At 44.8% G+C, this 22,508-nt stretch overlaps 1 protein-coding gene across 2 annotated transcripts in view; it reads left to right on the top strand.

Annotated features, from left to right (window-relative positions):
* The window catches only part of SLC24A3 (solute carrier family 24 member 3), a 488,983-nt gene that overhangs the window by 444,931 nt on the left and 21,544 nt on the right, over positions 1-22,508 (top strand). For both annotated transcript variants that reach the window (XM_058684774.1, XM_058684773.1), the window contains exons 10-15: positions 1,523-1,656; positions 3,609-3,769; positions 4,539-4,809; positions 11,702-11,868; positions 15,036-15,150; positions 16,527-16,639. In XM_058684774.1, coding sequence (XP_058540757.1) covers positions 1,523-1,656; positions 3,609-3,769; positions 4,539-4,809; positions 11,702-11,868; positions 15,036-15,150; positions 16,527-16,639 — 961 coding nt within the window. The remainder of the gene's footprint in view (positions 1-1,522; positions 1,657-3,608; positions 3,770-4,538; positions 4,810-11,701; positions 11,869-15,035; positions 15,151-16,526; positions 16,640-22,508) is intronic.

The following is a 22,508-nucleotide window of genomic DNA, read 5'->3' as shown; positions in this document are numbered from 1 at the left end:
TCTGGTTCTGTTCTCCACCTCTTATAAAGAGTGCTCTAGGATTGGCCTGCCCGGTTCCCTTTTCACAGAAACCACCATTACCTTTGACTAGTTTTATGTTCTCTCCCTCACATAATGGAGGGTGAACCGCAACTCCCAGGGAGTACAGGAAGGGGCTGTCCAGCCACAGAGGGTCCCTCCATCTATTCCACGATAGCTGTCATATCCCAGTGGGCCCAGCCACCCAGTGCTGCTCTGACTGAAGCATAGGTTCAGTGAAGAGTTCTCCACAGAGCCTCCTGTCTGCAGCAGCAAAAAGGGTGTGGAAGAGAAGCTTGTGTGAGGAAATACAGCTTGAGTGGCCTGCCAGCTGGCAATTTAGAGTTGCCATGCCTGGCTGCAGTTCCTCTGGGAGGTCAGAGATCAAGCTGGAGAGACACCTCAGTGGGTTGTCCCATGGCCAATAAGCCACCAAGGCCTTTAGGTCTTCGAGCGGTGCAAAAAGCAGCAGTGGCCTACAACACCCTGGGAACAATGCCCCCTCCCTTTCCCCAAGAGTTTTCTAGGATTCCTCTTTGGTAAGGGGGGTGAGGTCTTTTAATACTAAAGATAAAGGGACCAGAACATTTACCTGCCAAAAACATGCTAGGAATTTGAATAAGCTTCTTCCTTTTTTAACACACATGTAAGATGAACTGCACAATGTTTTCACTCAGTCATTCTAAGGATCGTAGCCCAGAATTTTTTCCATGAAGCCAGCAGCCCATCAGACCTGGAATTATAGCACAGCATTAAAGTTTTTTTATGTTTATTTATTTTTGAGAGGGGGGAACAGAGAGTGAGTGGGGGAGGGGAAGTGAGAGAGGGAGACACAGAATCCAAAGCGGGCTCCAGGCTCTGAGCTGTCAGCACAGAGCCTAAAACGGGGCTCGAACTCACAAACCATGAGATTATGACCTGAGCCAAAATCGGATGCTTAACCGACTGAGCCACCCAGGCGCCCTAATACAGCATTAACAAGAGATTCACAGGATCCCAACCTGTGATTTTAGAAAACCAAACACAGACAGAGACCTAGAGTGCCAGCCAGCCTGTGACACACTGGGTAGCAGCGTGGATGTGACACCTGCTCCTTCCTCCTTCCCCCCACTGAGCAGGTCCCTGACAGCAGTGGGTCCTGGAGACATGGCCAAAAGAAGGTAGACCTTGCCCATCCCACTGAGCCTCATGGCGACCCTTCCACACACAGACTGCAAGCAGGGGACCTCAATCCTGGGGTGCCTCCATTGACCTTGAAGAGGCTGCAAAGAAAGCAGTGGGTCTCTATTTATTTATGTAATGTTGGTTTTATTTTCATTTACCATAGATCCTTAAATTGGAAAATAGGACAGGGTGCATTTTCTGCGGGGAAAACAGGAGGACAAAATAATAACAATAATAATAACACACCAGGACTGGGAGCTGTGCACAACACTGGATGGGGGATGGGAAATGGGGCAGCAGCAAAAGCTGACAGACTCCTTCTGCTCATTACTTTGTTCAGATATAACGCTTGCATCCATCAGTGCTTCGAAAGGAGAACGAAAGGTACTGGAAACATGGTCAACGGCTTAGCCAACAATGCAGAAATCGATGACAGCAGCAATTGTGACGCAACTGTGGTGCTACTCAAGAAAGGTAACCGCGTGGAGCCTGGGTCCAAGGAAGGAGCACTGGGAGGCTGCCTGGGGTGCCATGGCTGGGTTGGCTGGATGCTGCCTGTCCCAGAGCAGACCAAAGGAGAGAAGGGTCTGGTCCCCCCTGCCTCCCTTTGGCTACATCCTGGGGCAGTCATACCTGGTGATGAGCTGCCTGGGAAAGTTTCCTGAAGTTTTTGAGCAAAACATTTGCTGGGAGTGACAAGGGGGAGGGAGAATTAGGACAGGACCATATAGGAGAGAAGACTGGGGAGAGAGGGTGGTTTGAGGTATTGACTGTCACAATTTGGCTGTATAACCATGAAGCAAGTGGGCCTCGATTTTCTCTTCTCCCAAATGGGGATAACCTTTTAACGAGTAGAGGAGATAAAATATGTAAAATATTCCATTTGTGATAATTGTTGTTAGTGTATTACTATATCCAAATTCACTTTCAGTCCACATTACCTCAGTTTCCAAGCTGAAAAATGACATGGTAAATTACTCCCTCCCCTTTTTTTTACAAAGTAATTCTTGTAGTCAATAGATTCTCATTCCATTAAGCAGTTGATATACTAAAAGAACTAAGATAGTGCTCCCTAATAATATTCTTTCTTAGAGGAACATAGAAAATTGTAATTTACATTTGCCTTAGAATGTGTTTTGTTTTTCACTTAATTTCTTTTAACTTCCTCCAAAAATGTGTGGGTTTATTTCTGCTTGGTCCCATATGGTTGCTTTGTAGGAAAAACAAAAAAGAAATTAGAAAATCTATGTTATTTTCAAATATATGTCTGAGTTTGAAATCTGTGGGTAATTATTTGAATTTGAAAATCGATTATGTGACACACTTCTCTACTTATGTTTAACCAAAGACTTTAGAGTATTCAGTGCCATCCCACATCAGAATTTAATCTCTTCCGGAGAGTTTTTAACCATAAAAGGAATACTCTTAGGGAACCAAAAAGAGCTACCTCCTATTAGTCAGTGTTTCCAGAGATCATTTGATGGTTTAGTGGCTTGGAAAACAGGAGTGAGGACCAGGAGAGGGTATGTCCAGGTACCTGTGAGCTGTGTGCTCGAATTGCACATTCATGGAGAGGGAACTTGGGCCTTGGTGAAACTTTTTTATCCGGCCTGTCAGCAAATCTTGTGTTCCAATTTTGGTCCCACTGGACCTTGGGCCTCTGTAATGTGGCCAGCTCAGCCACCTACACCTGTTTGTCAGCCCGGCTCGTAGACTGGGCTACAGCAGTGTTCGTGTTTCTCCACTAAGCCCTCCACTGGACATTAAAGTCAGTTCTGCAGCTTTTAACAGCTCAGAACATTGAACATTGTTGACATTTGAAAGGCAGAAATACTAAATATTAGTATACTAATTATACTAATTAGTATATTACTAATAATATACTAAATATTATTGGGATCTTTCCTGTGCCCAAGGAAAAAAATCCTTTGAAGACACAGAAGAATTCTCTTAGGTTATCACTCATTCTTACTGTGCCAGTGAATGATGCTTAAATTGTTTCAAGACATTTCAAATAAGCTATATCAATGAGCCTTATGGAAAGAAGAGTTTGACTCTTCTCTAAATTTTGCCCACTACAGCCTTCCTTGGATAGATGGCCAGGTGGTTGGATGGTTGGATGGATGCAAGGAAGGAAAAAAGGAAGGAAGGAAGGGAGGGAGGGAGGGAGGGAGGGAGGGAGGAAAGGTAGATGGGAGGATGGGCAGGTGGGTAGATGGATGGATGGATAAATGGACGATTGGGTAGATGAAGGAAGGATAGAGGGGTGGATGAGAGGATGGATGGATGGATAAATGAGTAGATAGGAGGGAGGGAGGAGGAGGGGAGGAAAGGGGAGAAAAGGAAGGGAAAGAAGTCTAAATTAATATCTCCTTCCTGCTCCTAGCCTCAATGTTTTCTTTACTTTGTGTTTTTAATTTCCCTAGCCAATTTCCACCGCAAAGCGTCAGTGATCATGGTAGATGAGCTGCTGTCAGCCTACCCTCACCAGCTTTCTTTCTCTGAGGCTGGACTTCGAATCATGATCACCAGCCACTTCCCCCCCAAGACCCGACTCTCCATGGCCAGTCGCATGTTGATCAATGAGGTATCTGGGAAACACTGCGTTAGCCTCTGAGCAGGGTGGGAGACTTTGGGAAGGGGAGGACATTCGTTGGTCTGAAAACAGAAATACCAAACTCAACATTGAACACAATAATATTCCTCAGATATTTCCCAACATCTTTGCTGATGGAGCCAGCTGTACATCCTATTTCTTGCTCTTCTCTCCACGTGTCCACGTGTTGAAAGATATGATCAGGCTCCCAGTCATATAGAACTTTCTTATCCCTTCTACCTACCTTTTTCTTTTCATCAATGGGTAGAACCCTTTGATGTGAACTTGCACAGAAGCAGTTGCTAAATCAAGGTTGCCTTACTTTAAAGTAATGTAGTCTCTGACCTGAATTCTCCTGTGTAAACCCTTTCTCTGGAGTGGCAGCCATATTGATACACACATTTTTGTGGCTTTCTCATATAGGGACCAAGTGATTCCTACAGTCCAAAGAAGAAAGATAATAGTGCAGTGCCCAGGGAATTGAGAACGCTGACAGAAATGAAGGGCACATTGGAGAAATAGGATATTTTCTCTAAAGGGATTTGCAAACTCCTGTGGGTCATAACATATGAATCCTTCCTCCCAGAAGGAGGTTGTCTGAGTTGCTTATTACTTTGAAGAATCCCTGAAGACTTCACTGAAGAGTCTTCTGGAAGCATCTCCCTGTCACAGCCTGAAAAAGGTCCTAATAGCTGGTGTCCTAGTTGTAAGGATCTACAGTCCCTATGACTGTGGTAAGAATGTGACTTTCTCTTTCCAGAGGCAAAGACTCATAAACAGTAGGGCCTACGCCAATGGAGAATCTGAGGTGGCCATCAAAATCCCAATTAAGCACACCGTGGAGAATGGAACAGGGCCCAGCAGTGGCCCAGACAGAGGTGTGAATGGGACTCGGAGGGATGATGTTGTTGCTGAGGCTGGTAACGAGACAGAGAATGAGAATGAGGACAATGACAACAACGAGAATGATGAAGAGGAAGAGGAGGATGAAGATGATGATGAAGGACCATACACACCATTCGACCTCCCCTGTAAGAGGACCTATGTGTGGGCTGGGATCGGGGGCTATTTTGGGGCACTGAGTACATGTCCTTGACTTTGATGATCTTTTTGCCATCCAATTCAAAGAACTATCTCTATACATGAATATAGAAATATTTATATTAAATTCTACCATGGGCAAGACTCTGTTTTAGAGGGTTCAGAGATGAACAAGATGGTGACACATGATCATTAGCTGAAATGTGGGTTCTTTGACAAAATGTAAAATTTGTCGACACTTCATGGAGAAAGATCTTCTCTTAGATGCTCTGTGGGACCTTTTGGTGCTAAGGAGGAAATTCTCACAACCCATGTTGGGGAGACAGCTTGGTGCTCAAGGGAAGAAGCACCCCACCCACCTTCACCCATCCCGTTACATTTGGCTGGGGGAGCTGTCCTGCCAAGGCCAGTCTAGGGGAGCATGTGCAGCCTTCCCAGTTGGCTTTTGTTCTTCTGCTCACTTCCTACCCCTCACCCACCCCCCTACAGGTTTCTCCTTTCCCATGACCTAAAATACCACCAAGATACAGACCTAGCAAAAGCATCCCATCCCCAGCTGAATCTCATACAGTCACACTGGTAGCGGGAATCTCCCTGGTACCTTGAAGGGGACGAGCAAGGCATGTATCGTTTTCAGGACCCCAGCCACCAAGGCAGTTGTCCTCTCCTGACTGCTACCCAACAATGACTTGGCTATTCCAGAGACCTTGTCCTCCTACCCCACCCATTATTGGAATGAGTGGACCAAGCCCAAAGAATTCTATTTGCCAGACCTTCCAGAAACTTCTGGCTGCTTTAGGAAAGAGTGCCCTGGTCAAATCTGTGAGGCTTAATTAATGTGTGCAACTTCTCCAGGATGTTTGAATTTCCAGGAGGACTGAATTCTGGAAGGATTGCTTGACCCACTTGAAAGGCCATTTAATGGTAGCATGTGGGTGTGGAGTCTCAGAGTTCTGTGTTATTTTCAGATGTGAGGGGACATCAAGTTGAACTTGGACCAGAGCTGCCCTCCTGTGCCCCCTCAGGGCTCCTCAGATCTCAGCCTCATCAAATGTTTACCAAAATTAACTAGACACTGTCCACTCAGATCCTATATCCCAAAATCCCCAACTGCCCAGCCAGAGTTAAATCATTACTTGTTAGAAGGTTATCTTGACTGAAATAAAGTATACTGGCTCATTACCCATTTTGCCACCTTTGGCTATATTTCTTGGCAACCTTCTTCCCTATCAGCCAGGACAAAAGCATTTTAAGGATGAAGTGACCGGTCCCCTCTATTTCTCCCTTATGAACTTTTATGTTCATTTTCTATTGCTGCATAACAAATCACCACAAATTTAGTGGCTTAAAACAGTGTGGCTGGGTTTCAGAGGCTCCGAAGGCCATATTAGAGGTGCAGACGGGACTTAGTCCTTACCAGAAGCCCTGGGGACAATCGTTCCCAGACACATGCAGACTGTTGGCAAAATCTGGTTCCTTGTGGTTGTAAGGCTGTCCTCTTTCCTTGCTGGCTGTCAGCTGGGGGTTGCCCACTGCCCTTGAAGGCCTGTGTTTTTCAAATTAGCAATGGTGCTTTGGGTGCTTCTCACGCTTCTAATATCTTGGCCCTCCCCTTCAGATTTTGAGGGGCCTAGATCAGGCCCAACTGTATAACCTCCCCATCAGGAGGTCAGCTCTGCTACATAGCATAGCATAGTCATGGAACTGGTAGCTCAGCCCCCCTTCACAGGTTCTGAGAGTCAGGGCATAGACTCTTGGGGGCCTACATCTCAAATTCTGTCTAGCCTGGCCTTTGCTTTCAGAGTTCACCACTGGCAGCCCACAACCAATCTCTAAAAATAACTGTTTTGCTAAAGTCTTTCACTGATTAATTCTCTGTAAGGGGCCATGTCGGCCTCCCAGAAGCCCCAAGTACACCCCTCTACCTCACATTAAAGATACGTGTGTGACACCAGACGTCTGGCTTCCACAACTGAGCCTCGTTACTTAGTAGGACAAAGGGGCCCCCTTCGGATCACTTGTTTGTGTTTCTAACCTGAATGGGATAAATGCCAGGCCAACCATTGAGGTTTCAGGGTACCTTGTAACTGTTGCTCACCTTCCCTTCTTGTCTCAGGTTAGTTGCAGATGAGGAGGCCTGGGGCTTCCGGCTACCTCGTCCATCTTGTCTCCTCGTACATTAAGAGATGTGGCTGTAGATAAGGGCTCGGGAAGCCCACTTCGGGGCCTCCACATCCTTTGGAAGCACAGGCATGAGAGGAGAAAGGATGCTCTGCATGGTCCTGCCACTCCTCAGGATCTCTGCTTCATTCCTGGGCCTTCCTACCCACCGCCCCCCCACTGGCCCCACCCCTCCCCCGGCCCGAGCTACCAAGACATGAAATGGAATCCAAGGTCTTCACCTTGGGCATCCTTGATAAAATGGCTCTGATTCCGAAGGTCTGGTGGGAGGCCCAAGATTCTGCATTTATAACAAGCCCCCAGGTGACACTGGTGCCGCTTGTCTGTGGGCCACACCTGAGCCAGTGAGGGAGTAGCACCCTCACATGGCTGATCTTTACAGCTCCCCTGAGCCTTAGGGGAGCCTCATTCAGAGCCAGGTTCTGCCTTTGAAACAGAGAGTGGGTTCGTCCAATTATGATCCTCTGTCCTCTTCCACCAACTGAGGCCAAACCCCATTCCCGGACTCACGAACTTTGATCTGAGTGTCCAGCAGGCCCTTCCTTGGGCAGGGAGACCCCTTCAAGCAGTGGCCAACAGAGGCCGCTCGAGGAGCTGGGAGGACTCAGTCTAGGAACATTCAGTTCCTCTGCACTAAGTTCCCTTGGCCTGAAAAAGGTCTGGCCACACAATGAGGACATTTCTCCTTCTCACGGTAATCTTACAGGGGCATGGGCTGTCTTTGTTCCTGTCACAGCTGTAGGGCTTTCTTCTCTCCAGAATTTGATTATAATGAGTATAATTAGTATTTAAGAAATTATGTAGAGGGACACCTGGGTGGCTCAGTTGGTTAGACAACCGACTTCGGCTCAGGTCATGATCTCACAGTTTGTGGGTTCGAGCCCCGTGTCGGGCTCTGTGCTGACAGCTCAGAGCCTGGAGCTTGCTTTAGGTTCTGTGTCTCCCCCTCTCTCTGCTCCTCCCCTGCTCACATTTTGTGTCTCTCTGTCTCTCAATAATAAGTAAACATTTAAAAAAAAATAATAAATTATGTAGAAGTATGTAAATACAGGCATATCTATGATGTATGTACATGTGCACACATACATTGTGTATGCATATATGTGCACACACATGGGCATGCATGAATATAAGCATGTGCATATATGTGCAGTGTGCACATGTTGATATAATGTATACGTCTAACATGTTTATTCATATACTATATAAATTTCTATACTGTTTTATGCTTACATGATATATGCACAGATATTAACATACCTGTTTTTATATGTGCGTATAATATGTGTATAGGCTAAGCTCATATCGTATGTATGTTTTTATATACACCTATGCACAGTATATATGTATGTGCATATATATACATGTAAATTGCACATATATTCATATCTGTTGCATGAAGAAATTCTTACTATTGAATGTCAGAAATAGAAATGTTTACATAGGCAAACATACTTCCACAGAAAAAAAGACTCAATAGAAGTATGCCAAAATATGAGTATGTTTATCCTAGGTGGAATTATTGTTTAAATTTTTCTAGATTTTCCATTCTAAACTATTTTTATTGCCTGTATAGTTAGAACAAATTGATATATTTAATCTAGGCCTACGATAATGAGCAATGACTTTTTCTTCTCAATAGAATTAAGCTTCTTTAAAAACCCAATAAGGAGTATAACTTAAGAACAGGTCCTTTGCTTTTTAGAGGCAAGTCACACTCAAAGGGATACTGTAATGCTCAGAGTCCCCGCTTCATGTCCCCTGGCTTCATCTCTCAGTTGCTGGCTGACTTCCGAGAAATCACATGATCACTGGTACATCGGGTTCATGCACAGAGAGTTTTGTTTTCTTCATTCACGGCTGTATCCTTAAAACCTTAAGCGGCACCTGGTGCACACTGGCAGAGGAGCATTCAATGAATATTCGTTAAATGAAGGAATAAACCTGTCCCCAGGGCACTCTCTTTGGATCACATAGCAATGGAAGAAACGATGGGGAAATATCGAGAAATACTGTTGACTCAGAGAGGAAAGGAAACCATTTTTACCTCTTTATTTAGAAATGGAAACTTAAGCTAGCTAAAATATGCACATGCATCACTGTGTTTATATGTGCATATAATATACATAGAGGTTAAATTCATATGGCATATATGTAAGTCATATACACCGATGCAGAGTATAAGTTGAACATATATTCTTATCCTTGCATGAAGAAAGCCTTACCATTGACTAACAGAAATAGAAATGTTTACATGTGAATGTAGGTAAACACACTTCCACAGGAAAAAGAACACACCAAAATATAGGAATGTTCCTTATTTGCTGCTGCAGGTCCTCCAAATCACTTAAAAAGCACATTTCTGTATCAGTTGGTTTGCTGAAGGAGCTGTATTTGTTACATTACATTCCAGATTATACTGATTGAATTTTTAAAAAATTTTTAAATGTTTATTCATTTTTGAGAGACAGAGAGAGAACGTGAGCGGTGGATGGGGCAGAGAGAGAGGGAGACACAGAATCCGAAGCAGGCTCCAGGCTCTGAGCTGTCAGCACAGAGCCCGACGCAGGGCTCGAACTCACAAACCACAAGATCATGACCTGAGCAGAAGTCGGATGCTTAACCGACTGAGCCACCCAGGTTCCCCATACTGATTGAATTTCTGCTGTATGTTTGTTGTTGCAGTGGAGCCATAACTCGCAGAAAGCATCTATATCATGAAACAGAAGACTCTTTTCTAGATATAAGGCCCTAACCAGAGTCAAGTCAGAACTTTCTAAAGCAGCTGAGAGAAGAAAACTCAAAATTCATTGGTGCTAACATGTACTGCTTCCAGCTTTACTTAATATCATTTTCTAAGCTCCTGCAGTCATAAGTTCCGATTTCTTTTTTTGTTTGTTTAATTTTCTGAAGAATTTCTGAAGGATGACAAAGAGCCAGATGGCAGTCATTCCCCTTCCCATTGGTGTATTTCTTTATAACTTTGATGGGGTGTGTGTATTTAAATTGGACCAAGTCTGTCTGTGCAGGGGCCTCAGGAAGACTGGAAGGCCAGTGAGGGAGTCCCCAGAGCCCGAGATGCGTAACTGACATCCCTACATCACAGGATTTAGCAGCATGCAGGACTCCAGGATACCTTTGGGATCCAAGGGTCTGACTATGTTCTGGATTCTACAGCATTTGTAAAAATGCTCACAAAAGTCCCCCGACAGCTTTCTTGCTTTGAAATCCAGCCAAACAGTCCCTGGTGTCTGTGGCATTTGTTCCCATCTCGTAGCAGCGAACTGGGAAAGTGCTGGATACCGCTATAAAATTACGAAATAAATTTCATTTAGCAGTTTATTAATCACTGTTCAAAGTGTCATTTTTAAAAATACCTCCTTAACTCTGGTGGGAGTATAAAATGGGACGATCATTTTTGGAAGACTTCTCAACAGTTTCTTAACAAAGAAAAAACACCCACCCTGTGACTCAGCAGTTCTACTCCTGGGTCTTCAACCAAAGAGAGATAAAAACATGCCCACCAAAAAAAGTATACAGGAATGCTCATGGCCACATTAGTTGTAATACTTCAAAACTGGCAACAACCCCAAAGTCCCATCCACAGGAGGATGGATAATAAGTTGTGTATAATAAGACTATACAGCGATCTAAGCGGAATGAATTCCTGACACACTAATGAATCTCAAAAAACATGTTGACTAAAATCATGCACCATGTGATTTTCTTTATTTGAAGGTGGACAACAGGAAAAACTAATCTATGGTGGCAGAGGGTGGAGGATTGACTGGAAAGAGACTCAGGGAACTTTCTGGAAGGTGGAAATGTTCTTTTATCTCCATTGGAGCAGGAAGTATATGCATTTCTTACCAGAGGTATTAGCCCTTAAGCAGGATTGTAATAAAGGCCAAATGAGACCTGATATGGTTGTCAAATCTGAGACGACAAGGAACTCATGGAAATAGAGTCACCAAAATAAGCATTTATGGGTATGCCTGAAACACAGAGCTCAGACAACACAGAGATGATAGGATCAGGTCATCACTGGCCAATCCATCACCTCATCCCTGAAAGCAGATATTTAGAGAGCCAGAAATCAATGACTAATTTGCAAATTCGTATCAGCTTGAGATACCCCCAAGCAGTATTTTGACAACTTTGAGAGCTTTCAAACCATCTTTCAAGATTTCAGTGAGTTGACAGACAATATTGAGCAATTCCACTAGATGGCGCTGTGACCACTGACACTTTATAATCTTGTAAGGTTGTGTTATCTAATCATGGGGAGAAGAGACCCTAGGCAGACTGGTGGTCTGCCTAGCTCCCCTCCCCCACCTTCACCCCCACCCCCACACACTCCTCTCCCTTTGTGTCTGAGAATCATCCTCATCCTTTCCCACCTGGCCCCATTTGCCAAACCATCCTCCCAGCCCTGTGTGCTCAGAAGTGACATATCTGTCATTTGGGTGCCTAACTAGCAGGTGAGCAGTGGATACCTTTTTTTTTCTACTGGGTTTTGAACGCCAGGTTTCGTGGCTGGTGGAAAGCCATTTGTGTCTTTTATGTAAAGAACAACGTGATAAGTCTTATTTCCCAGGCCATCAATTAGGCTGTAAATGTCAGGGGCAAGCAGCATGGAGGGCTGGTAAAACAGAGAGAGGAAGCTAACTAATGTGCTTTCTGCCTTTTTAATTTTCCCAGCTGGAAAACTGGAAACAGTGAAGTGGGCATTCACCTGGCCACTGAGTTTTGTCTTATACTTCACGGTACCCAACTGCAACAAGCCACGCTGGGAAAAGTGGTTCATGGTGACATTTGCTTCCTCCACGTTATGGATTGCAGCCTTCTCCTACATGATGGTGTGGATGGTGAGTAGACTCAGGACCCCACAGCATTGCTAGATCTCTTTAGAGGGAAAAATGTGCTCCAATCAGAGGGGAATAGGGAGTGGGGTTTCAGCCCAGTAACAGTATCAGTCAGCCATTACCTCAGGAAACTGCCTAACAAACCATCCCTAAACTCAGTGGTTTAGAATCACAAGAATTTATCCTCCTGCTCACATATCTACAGGTTGACTGTGGTTTGAGTCATCTTAGCAGGCACTGACCGACGGAGCAGTTCTCCTTCCAGCTACAGCATGATTATGTTTGGTTCAGGCTGTGGGTGGGTTTCATGTCTACTCCATAGGTTTGCTCATTTTCCTTGGACCCTGTGGCTACCCGGGGAATGTTCTTCTCATGATGGATCATTGAAATGCTAGAGGACTGGTGGAAACATGAGTTGCCTCCTAGGGCCTTGGCTGGTGACTTGTGCCCAACATCAATGGGAGTAGGGAAAATATACTCTGCCTACTCTAGCCGGAAGAACAGCAGAGCCACAAGGCAAAGGGTGTGAAGGAAAGGCATGAAGAATCAGGGAGTAATAATTCCCTCTGTCACAGTCACTTCCCCTAACTGAGTCTCAGTTTACTGTCAACCAGTAAATAAGGTCATTAGACCCGGAGACCACTCAAGGGTCCTTTCCGAAGCTAAAATAATGATTCAAGGACTGGCATTGGTTGTGGGGCTATGGCTCAAAAGAGCCTCTGCCCCAAAGCCATTTTAAGGCAACACAACCATCCAGAGTGCATTGCCCATTTACAACTCTGCTTTTTAACTGGGGAGCAAACCTAGTCCAGTCAGAGTTAGGCAGAGATGAAAAGCTGTGACAAAACTGCTCAAATCTAAATTAATCTGGTTCAAACATTGAACAGAACCGTAATATAAATTCTGGAGAATTAAACGCAAGATCTAGGGGCGCCTAGGTGTCTCAGCTGGTTGGGCATCAACTTCAGCTTGGGTCATGATCTCACATTTTGTGGGTCTGAGCCCCACGTCGGGCTCTGGGCTGACATCTCGGAGCCTGGAGCTGCTTTGGATTCTGTGTCTCCCTCTCTCTCTGCCCGTCCCCTGCTTACTCTGTCTCTGTCTCTCTCTCAAAACTAAATAAACATTAAATCCAAGGGCTAAAAAAAAAAAAAAAAGGTTCTGAAGAGATTATTTTGGAAATCATGGCAAATTTGTAAACCTGACAGTTAACTCACAAATTATCCCTTGCCTTCAACATCAACAGATAATTTTTTTTTGTTTATTTACTTTTGAGAGAGGGAGACAAAGACAGAGTGTGAGCAGGAAAGAGGGAGACACAGAACCTGAAATAGGCTTCAGGCTCTGAGCTATCAGCACAGAGCCCAAGGCGGGTCTCAAACTCACAAACCGCTAGATCGTGACCTGAGCTGAAGTCAGATGCTTGACTGACTGAGCCACCCAGGCGCCCCTGCAGATAATTTTTTTCTAACCCAAATCTTGTAGGGTTTCTCCCCCATGCAGGATTCATTGATGTTTTTATTTGATATATTCTTTGGGTGCCGTCTCTGTTCGAGTTTGGGGAATAGTTTTGGTGTTCCTAACCTCCAGGTGCTAGCTGGTTTTCCCAGGTCCACCAACCTGCAAGCCTACCAAGCGACCTGGAGTTGCCCCTCCTGTTTTCTTCCTTCCACCCTGGTGGAGGTTCTAAGAAGTTCTGAGAAATGGCCAAGAGTAAGGGAGAACACAAGGAGAAATACAAGACTTGGTCCCAGCTCCCTGGAGAATCGGTTCCCCAAACTCCAGACAAAACCGCAAACCTGGTAATAATGACACTAGCAAGAGCAGGAACCCCAGCTCTGTTCCAGGCCAAATGCCACTGAGCCAAACCGGTCCCTGCAGGGACCTAGCTGAGGGTTAAGAAGGGAGAAACACAGCTTGGCCAGCTCCATTTCACAAAAGGTCCCTGGGAACAAGTGCATCTCACTTTCCTCCCTGGAGAGTGGGAGACAGAGAGCCCCAAGGCCGTCCCCAAATCAGTCCTGCACTGAATGGACAACAAGGGCATTTTCTGGTTTGAGAGGAAGAAGCCAGGTATCCCAGCAGTTTACCGTCCCCCAAACCTTTGGATGGGGAAGGAGCAACTGTGACCTTTGGAGCCAAGTCAGGGATAGGTGTCTCTTACAGTGGGGCTGAGAGGCCAGGTAGAGCTAAAAAGAGAGTGTGCTACTTACAACACATGGTTTGCATTTCTCTTAATTTTCTGGAAAGTGAAGGCGCTCAGGTGGCATCGTGAAATGACCTAATCATCTCCGCTCCTGTGGATGGACCTCTCCTTAGGTCAACATACAGGAATTGCTTTCTTTTACCAGTTGCCTCCATTTTACCACTGGCCCTCAACAGCTAGCCTCTCCAACTCCCTGCCTATTTCCCCTCCCCCCTCTGGAAATCAGGGGCCAAGAATGGGCACATTTGCGTAATGCAGGCACTGCCTGGGTAGCACCTGTTTCCGCCTTCTGGCTTAACCCCTTCTATGCAAATGGTGGTGCTGCCTGTGGAGAGGAGCCTGGCTGTCCCCAGCGTTCCTTGAGCATTGCCTCTGCTTCCCATCTGAAGAGTGGAGGTAATCTAGCACCTACCCTGTAGGTTTGTTGTGAAACTTTAACAAGTTAAAACTCATGAACATCACTTAGCACGGTGTCTGAGTATTAAATCAATCAACATAAGCGAGTATAGTGTGGCCGTTGTTCCCACGCTTAAGGTTCTTGTGAATTCCAGTTGTGCAGCTTGGAACTCAGATACCTAAATTCCCGGCACAGGATGGCAGTCATCCATTCTGGGTTTCTTTCCCAGGACCAGTCTGAGTTTAAATATTCTGTCCCAATATCACCTTTTCCCAGAAACTGTTTCTCCTGTCTCGAGATGGCTGCCTTGCCTGAAAGGAACATGTATAAAACACCAGTCTTTGGTTGGAAAACTTGGGCTTCATCACCGCACCCTGGTCCCCTGACCTGCAGTCCTGGTCTGCTCCATGAAATGTTCTTGGCCCTCTGCATTGATACAGAGAGCGGGCATTGCTCCCTGGGCAGACTAGCCAGACTGCAACCTTTTCTGTTTGTCAGGCAGAGGATCCACAAGTGGGTCGGGCTGGCACGGGCTCCCCGCTCACCACCTCTTCCTGCCTCATCCAGGTCACAATCATTGGATACACGCTGGGGATTCCTGATGTCATCATGGGGATCACCTTCCTGGCAGCTGGAACCAGTGTGCCTGACTGCATGGCCAGCCTCATCGTGGCCAGACAAGGTGAGGCCTCCAGTTAGATGGGGGCAGGGATAGGGGAGGAAGGAAGGCCTCCCTATGGGCAGGAAGAGCTTTGGGGGATCCACATGGTAGTTACCAGGGTGATGGGTGACTTCAGTGCTGTGTTGGTCAAAAAGCTAACTGGCATAAAAAGAACAGGGAAATAAGCCAGAAGATCTACCCTTAAGAAAGGCAGAGATGTTTTCTAGGTAGCACCCAGAACCTCTTCTGAAGGTTGTATTACCATTCTTCTATTATTAAAAATAGTAATAAATGTAATATAGCTAACCTTTGCTGAGTGCCACACACTGAGCAAAGCAGTTTAGGTATTGTTATCTTATTTAATTTAAACAACTCCATGGGGTAGGGAAAATCATATGCCCATTTTATGAATTAGGGAAACTGAGGCTTAGAGAAGACAGACTCCATGACCTAAGGTCTGCCCAGCTGCAGTGATGGTTGCCACAGGTCAGTCATCAGTGTATGGCCCACCCTCCGCTCCTTCAAAACCAAGCTCACAGGTGGACGCCCCTTCCAGATGGCCATGCCCTTCCCTAGCACCACTCTAATTTATATGCCTGATTTGTGCTAGACGGCATTTGTTTTCAACAAACACAATGTGCAGCCGTAACACTTAGCATAGTATCCTCTAGATGTACTCACTAAATTTTGCTGATTTCATTTATTCATTCATTCATTTATTCATTCATTTAGAGAGAGACAGAGACAGAGAGAACATGAGCGAGGGAGGGGCAGAGAGAGAGAAAGACAGAGAATCCCAGGCAGGCTCCACACGGTCAGCAGGCAGAGTCCAACGTGGGGCTGGAACTCATGAAACCACGAGATCATGACCTGAGCAGAAATCAGGAGTTAGATGCTTAACCCACTGAGCCACCTCAGCACTCCACATTATTTTTTCTTAATAGTACTCAATTATTTAGAAGAATTGAGAACAGTGTAGAGCAGTTGGGAGATGGTACTAAAATATATGGATTGATGAGCTCATGAGAGGTTTAACAGAACTATCAAGTTTATTCCTTTCTAGAAGGGTGTTTCAGAATCTTTGGAACTCTGTTTGGTGTTTGGAATCATTCCCATTTAGCCAGTGGTCATGTTTGAAGTAAAGGTCAACAGCTCACTAGAATGTGCATCTCATTCTATTCTGTTCTTGTCATATTCCATTCCATTGTATGCAAAAATGCATATGCTGTTGAAAATACAGGTGATGGCCTGGGAAGGGAATCACCTAGCAAATGAACTAGTAGACCTACCAGCTAAGTCTCTGGCTATCAGACCAAAGGGTTGGGAGAGTCCCTCCGGGGTGCCCTGTCCTACCCTGAGATCTCCTTTCTAACTCAAGTGACCTCTCATCCTCGCAGGCATGGGAGACATGGCTGTGTCCAACTCCATTGGGAGCAACGTGTTTGATATCCTCATTGGCCTTGGTCTCCCATGGGCCCTGCAGACCCTGGCTGTGGATTATGGATCCTATGTAAGTGGGTTTTCTCCGTGATTTCTCTTTAAATCTAGGGCTACACGGACACTGTTTTCAGGGCAAAGGAGATGCAGTATTACTAATATCGAGGGGTAAACGAACTCTTTCTTATCCAAGTCCTTCCAAAGTCAGGCTTGTGGGCACATTCAGGACTCAAGAACAGAACTGGCAAACCTTTTCTGTAAAGGGCCAGATTGTGATACATCAGGCTTTGAGGGCCAAACAGTCTCTATCACAACCATCCACCCCTACTGCTGTGTAGCCTGAAAGCAGCCAGAGACAACGTGTAAATTAATGAGCATGGCTGTGCAAATAAAACTTTATGTATAGAAACAGAAATTTCAATTCCATATAATTTTTATATGTCATGATACATGATCTATGATTCTTTCCATTTTTTTCAACTAGTGAAAAGCATAAAAATCATTCTTAACTCATGGGTTATGCAAAAACAGGAGGTGGGCCAGATTTGGCCCATGGGCCATCATCTGCCAACCCCCGTCTAGTGTATTTGTTTTACAGGCAAAATAATTTTATTTGTGAAGGAAAGGACACAAAATATAATAGACCCTCTCTGTCAGGGATCTGGTGACAGACTGTGAGGCGATGGCCTCCGTGCTCTTTCTCAAGCCTGAGCTAATTGTGACCTCAGGTAGATTTGCAGGTGAGCGACCCGGAGGGTCTGGCACTCTTTCCCATTCTTTGAAAATGTTCCCCCTCTGCTGATGTCACCACTGTCCTCGACACTGTCTGAGGACTGAGGGAGAAACTACAATTCAAGATTTTTGCCTGGACACAGGAAGAAAAGGGTAGCATGCCTCCAAAGTGTTTACACCCAACCCAGTGCTGAGTGCCTCTCTCAGTGTGTTACTGAGCATTACCTTAATTTAGCTGCAAAATTCGTTCAGTAATTGTATATCCTGCAGAAAATGCTGCGGCTCAGACAAGGGTTGTCATCAAAGTTGTTTGACAAATGGCCGTTTCAACTAGGGAAGGTGTGTCCAGCCAGTTACAATGAAATCAAAATTCATACAGAAAGTCTACGTGTTTTTGGTTCATGTGAAATTACCTGTTGACTGAGAGATTTCATCAGAGAATAAAGATAAGCATAAGGGGATGGAAAGAAGCAGAATATGTTCTAAGGAGTGGAGATCTCTTCTATTTTGTCAGTGAAATTGGGTAATGATGTGGTGAGAGAGGCCACATTACCTTGGGGGGAAGCTGGTTTTTGGAGATGAAATCTAAATAACTAGAGAGAACCAGTCATGGGGGAAATGGGCAGGGCAGGGCATTCCAGGCAAAAGGAACAGTCAGTGCAAAGGCCCTGAGGCAGAGACGCACTTGGCATGTTGGAGAATGTCATGCTTATTCAAAATCATTTCTGGCCTTGAGCCCAGGAATAAGGACCACCAAGCCTTGACTGATTATAATGTAAACAGATACATATCCACCAGAAAGGCCAATTCTTCAGTAGCCCCCAAACAGTGTACCCTGAACATCATACTTCCCAAGCTACCTGCCACCTCTGACATTGTTTAGAGCCAAGCTAGCGCCCCTCAGAATCACTGTCCCTGAAGATGCCCTATATTTCCCCTCCTGCAGACTACTCTGCCTCAGATGCGCATACCTTATCACTCGTCCCATTTGAAATGATGTCCCTTCTTCCAGGGGTCTCTATTGCCCTTTCATTCAGGATTCCTTTCTGGACCCCACCACTAAATGGGATCCCTGCACACCCTTTGTTTTTATCTCACTCATGGCCCTTGAACTTGGCTTCATCTTATTACATGTTAAGTGATGAATGTAGAAGAGACACTGAAGAAGTGTCCTCCAGGTTGGCCCCTGAAAGGACATCATAAATTGGATAGTCACAGGATTCCAGACAATATTTCTAAGATTTTTATGAGTGACACTGTTGTCAGTTAGGCACTTATGAAGAGACTCACATCAACCAGATTCACAAGAGTTTGATGTATGTGCTAGAATGTCAACAGATGGTAGTAAGATATGTAAGTGCAAGATAGAAAGCATACTTATTCTGGACAATTTGTGTTCTGTTTTCCTAGGTGAAGACCTTATGTAGGAGGTAGTTTGGTTTTTGGTTTTGGTTTTTGTTTTTTTGTGTGTGTGTTTCTTTTTTTCCTTAGACTTCTTTATCTATTTTGAGAGAGAGAGAGAGAGTGAGCCCGTGTGCATGCATGTGAAGGTGAGGGGCAGAGAGAGAGGGGGAGAGAGAATGTTAAGCAGGCTCCATGCTGTCAGCACAGAGCCCAGCACAGGGCTTGATCTCATGAACTGTGAGATCATGACCTGAACCCAAATCAAGTCGGATGCTTAACTGGACTGGGTCACCCAGGCCCCTGTGTTTACAGTTTCTTTTTAAATTTTTTTAATGTTTATTTAGTTTTCAAAGAGAGAGAGAGGGCAAGCAGGGGAGGAGAAGAGAGAGAGGGAGACACAGAAACTGAAGCAGGCTCCAGGCTCTGAGCTGCCAGCACAGAGCCCAATGCAGGGCTCAAATCCATGAACTGTGCAATCATGACCTGAGCCGAAGTCCAGTGTTTAACCAACTGAACCACCCAGGTGCCCCTGTTTCTTTCTTTTTTTTTTTTTAAGTATAGTTGACACACAATGTTACATTAGTTTCAGATGTACGAAGTAGTGATTTGACAAATCTATACATCATGCTATGCTCACCACAAGTGTAATGACCATACAATACTATGACAATACCATTGACTATATTCTCTTATGCTGTACTTTTCATCCCCATGACTTCTTCATTCCATAACTAGAGCCTGTACCTCCCATGGGTGGGAGGCATTTAGGGAGCCCCATGACTACCCACAAGTTCAGTGACTCACCAGGAGTATTCACAGGACTTAGTAGCAGATTTTAGTCGTGGCCAAGGTTTATTATTATAGCAAAGGATATGGAGTAAAAGCAGCAGAAAAGCGAAATGCATCAGGAAAAATCCAGAGAGGTCAGATGCATGCACCAATTCCTGCCCCACCAGGTCACATAAGACATGCTTTCTCTCTAGCAGCAACCTGTACGGACATGTGTGAGATATCTCTATCCAGGGCAGTCCACTGGAATCTGAGACTTTTATGGAGTGCTGGTCAGGTAGACACATTCCTGCTCAGTATACAGCCATGATAGCAAAATTCAGAATTCCAGCATAGACCCCAGATATACATCATAAAGCTCGCTAAACAATCCTGACAAGCTGGTACAGCATGCCCCATTGCTTTGGGAGCACAAAACAACATCATTCATCAGTAACACAAAGAACATTCCAAGGACCGAATTCTTGGGGATTGGCTGAGGATCTGTCATCATTCTAGGCTCCCCTAGAGGCATGCAAGGATTAAGTAACCAGACCTGCTGCCTTAACACGTTCTGCATAGAAGATCAAATGAGAATTTATGTGTTAGAGTAAGTATCACTACTACTATATGTATCATAAACAACCCCAACACTTCACTGGGGCAGCCCAAGAAACGTTTATTTCTTCCTCCAAATCCCCTGCAGATATTTCCATCCTGGCAGCTCCCATGGCTCTTCAGACAGAGACTCAGAGTGGGGCTTGTTTCATCCTGTGGTTCTACCATCCCGGAGTCCTTCTCCAATAGACACACAGGAAGCAGAGAAAGCAAGGGCATGGGATATTATGCAGATGGTTTTGTGATGAGGACTGAAGGTCGTATATGTCCTGTCTGCTCCCACCCATTGTGTAGATAAGTCAAACATTCCCACCTAGATGCAAGAAGGATCCAGGACACTTGTTTAGCTGTGCATCCAGGAAGGAGAGGCAATGAAGATGTCAGTGGACACTAGCAGTCTCTAAAGTCTGGAGTGTCTGGTTGTGAGTGGGGGCCAAACAAGAAAGAGGATTTAATGGACAACCTTTTACAGGAGCCGTTGAGTTGCTATTGTCTGAGGCATCAGCTTGTCCCTCTATTGTCTGAGGCATCAGCTCGTATCATAGGGCTCTTCTCCCTGTCATGACAGCCATCCTGGGGCACACTGACCAATCCTGCCTCTTTGACCTCCTTTTTCTGAGTCATATGTGGACCCTCCCCCTCCCAGTTAATACATCTTTCCTGTGACCACGTTGAGAACATATTATTGATTATATCGAATCTCTCTCATTAAAGTAGCTGCTTCCTTAAATCACAAATCACCTTGCTTCTCTTTCGCCATTCCTCAGACAATCTCCTGGGTTTTTCTACAGTCGAGTCACCTTAACTTGACTTTGTTTTTCCTTTTTTCTGATTATCAAAATAGCACATGGTCTTCATCGAAAATTAGAGAAACCAATGCCAGAAAACTCTGGAGCAGTTTCTGCCCAGTAGAACTTTCTGTAATGATGGAGCTGTTGTATGTTGTACTGTCAAATATAGTAACCACTAGCTCCATGAGACTTTTTAAGAACTTGAAATGTGGCTTGTTCAAGGGAAGACTTGGAGTTTTTTCTTTTCATTTTATTTTAATTAATTTCAATTTACACAGCCACATGTGGCTTGTGGCTGCCCATGAGACTGCAGGTTCAGAGGATGAGATAAAAATCATGCATAATATGATCTGTAAGTATCAGTTCTCAATATTTCTGCATGTTTTCCTTTCCATATTGGTTTATATAGCTGACACTCCACTCTACAGTTATGTGCATTGCTTTTTATACTCCTCATTATATCAAACATCATATCAAGATTTCCTTAAAAGCTCACTAGAAACATCATCTTTAAAGGCAACCTCATATTCTTTACTTATACCAAAATTTCCTTAACCATGCTGCTGTTAGACACATCTTGCCTCAAGATTTTCAGTGATAAATAATGATGCAACACACATCTCTGTAAATCACTCTTATAGATTCCAGACATCTAAAAAAAAAAAAAAGAAAACTCTACATAAAACTGTATTTACATTTGAGGCTATTTTCCCAAAGCTGGAATTGTTATAAAGAATATGAACACCTTGAAGTTCTTTATTTGTGCCTAATTGTTTCTTGCAAATGGCAATATTCCTTACATTTTCATTTGTCCTTGTTTCATTCCTGAGATTTGGAGGACAGCTTCATGTTACCCTGACATTCTGACCAGAGGAAGCCGTATGAGGGCGAGCTTCCTTGCGGCACATAGTATGGGCATGTACATACTTGAGCCATGAAAAGAGTGTTGAATATAACGTGAATAACACAACATAACTTCCTCTGAAGTGCTACTAGGGACCCTCTATCGTTACTCAGTCACACTCAGCCTTGGGTGTCTCCCTCCCTCCAGAGATTCTCGCTTTGCTAAATGCAATGCTCTGTCTCTCATTTCCCGGTCCGTCTTTAGATCCTATCTTCATCAGCACCCCATCTCTGCCTGGTTTCTGTGCACCTTAACCCAGCTCAGAGCACTGGATGTGGATCTGTTGAGTTCACCAGCAGATCCATCTGGTGTGTTCCCCTGTTGCATTTCCCCACTTGTCAGAGTTATAAAGAAGTAAAATTCAGACCTGTGTGAATTTCAACTGCTTTTTGTTTCCTCTGGTGAAGACCAGAGAATAGTGGCTAAAGAGCGGGCAGCAGGGGGCACCAGGGTGGCTTAGGCAGTTGAGCAACTGACTGGCTCAGGTCATGATTTCATGGTTCATGAGTTCAAGCCCCACATCAGGCTCACTGCTGTCAGCATGGAGCCTGCTTTGGATCCCCTGTTCCCTTCTCTCTCTGCCCCGCCCCCTCCCGCATTGGCATTCTCTCTTAAAAAAACATAAATAAATAAAATAGTTTTGAAAAAAAAGCAGGCAGCAAAAAGATGAAAAGAAATGGTGTTCTAAATAACCTGGAAAACTGATCCATATATAATAGACTTTT

Source organism: Neofelis nebulosa, chromosome 9 (genome assembly GCF_028018385.1).
Source record: "Neofelis nebulosa isolate mNeoNeb1 chromosome 9, mNeoNeb1.pri, whole genome shotgun sequence".
NCBI classification, from domain to species: Eukaryota; Metazoa; Chordata; class Mammalia; order Carnivora; family Felidae; genus Neofelis; species Neofelis nebulosa.
Note: the sequence above shows the minus strand (reverse complement) of the source record. Positions and strands in the feature narration are given on the sequence as shown.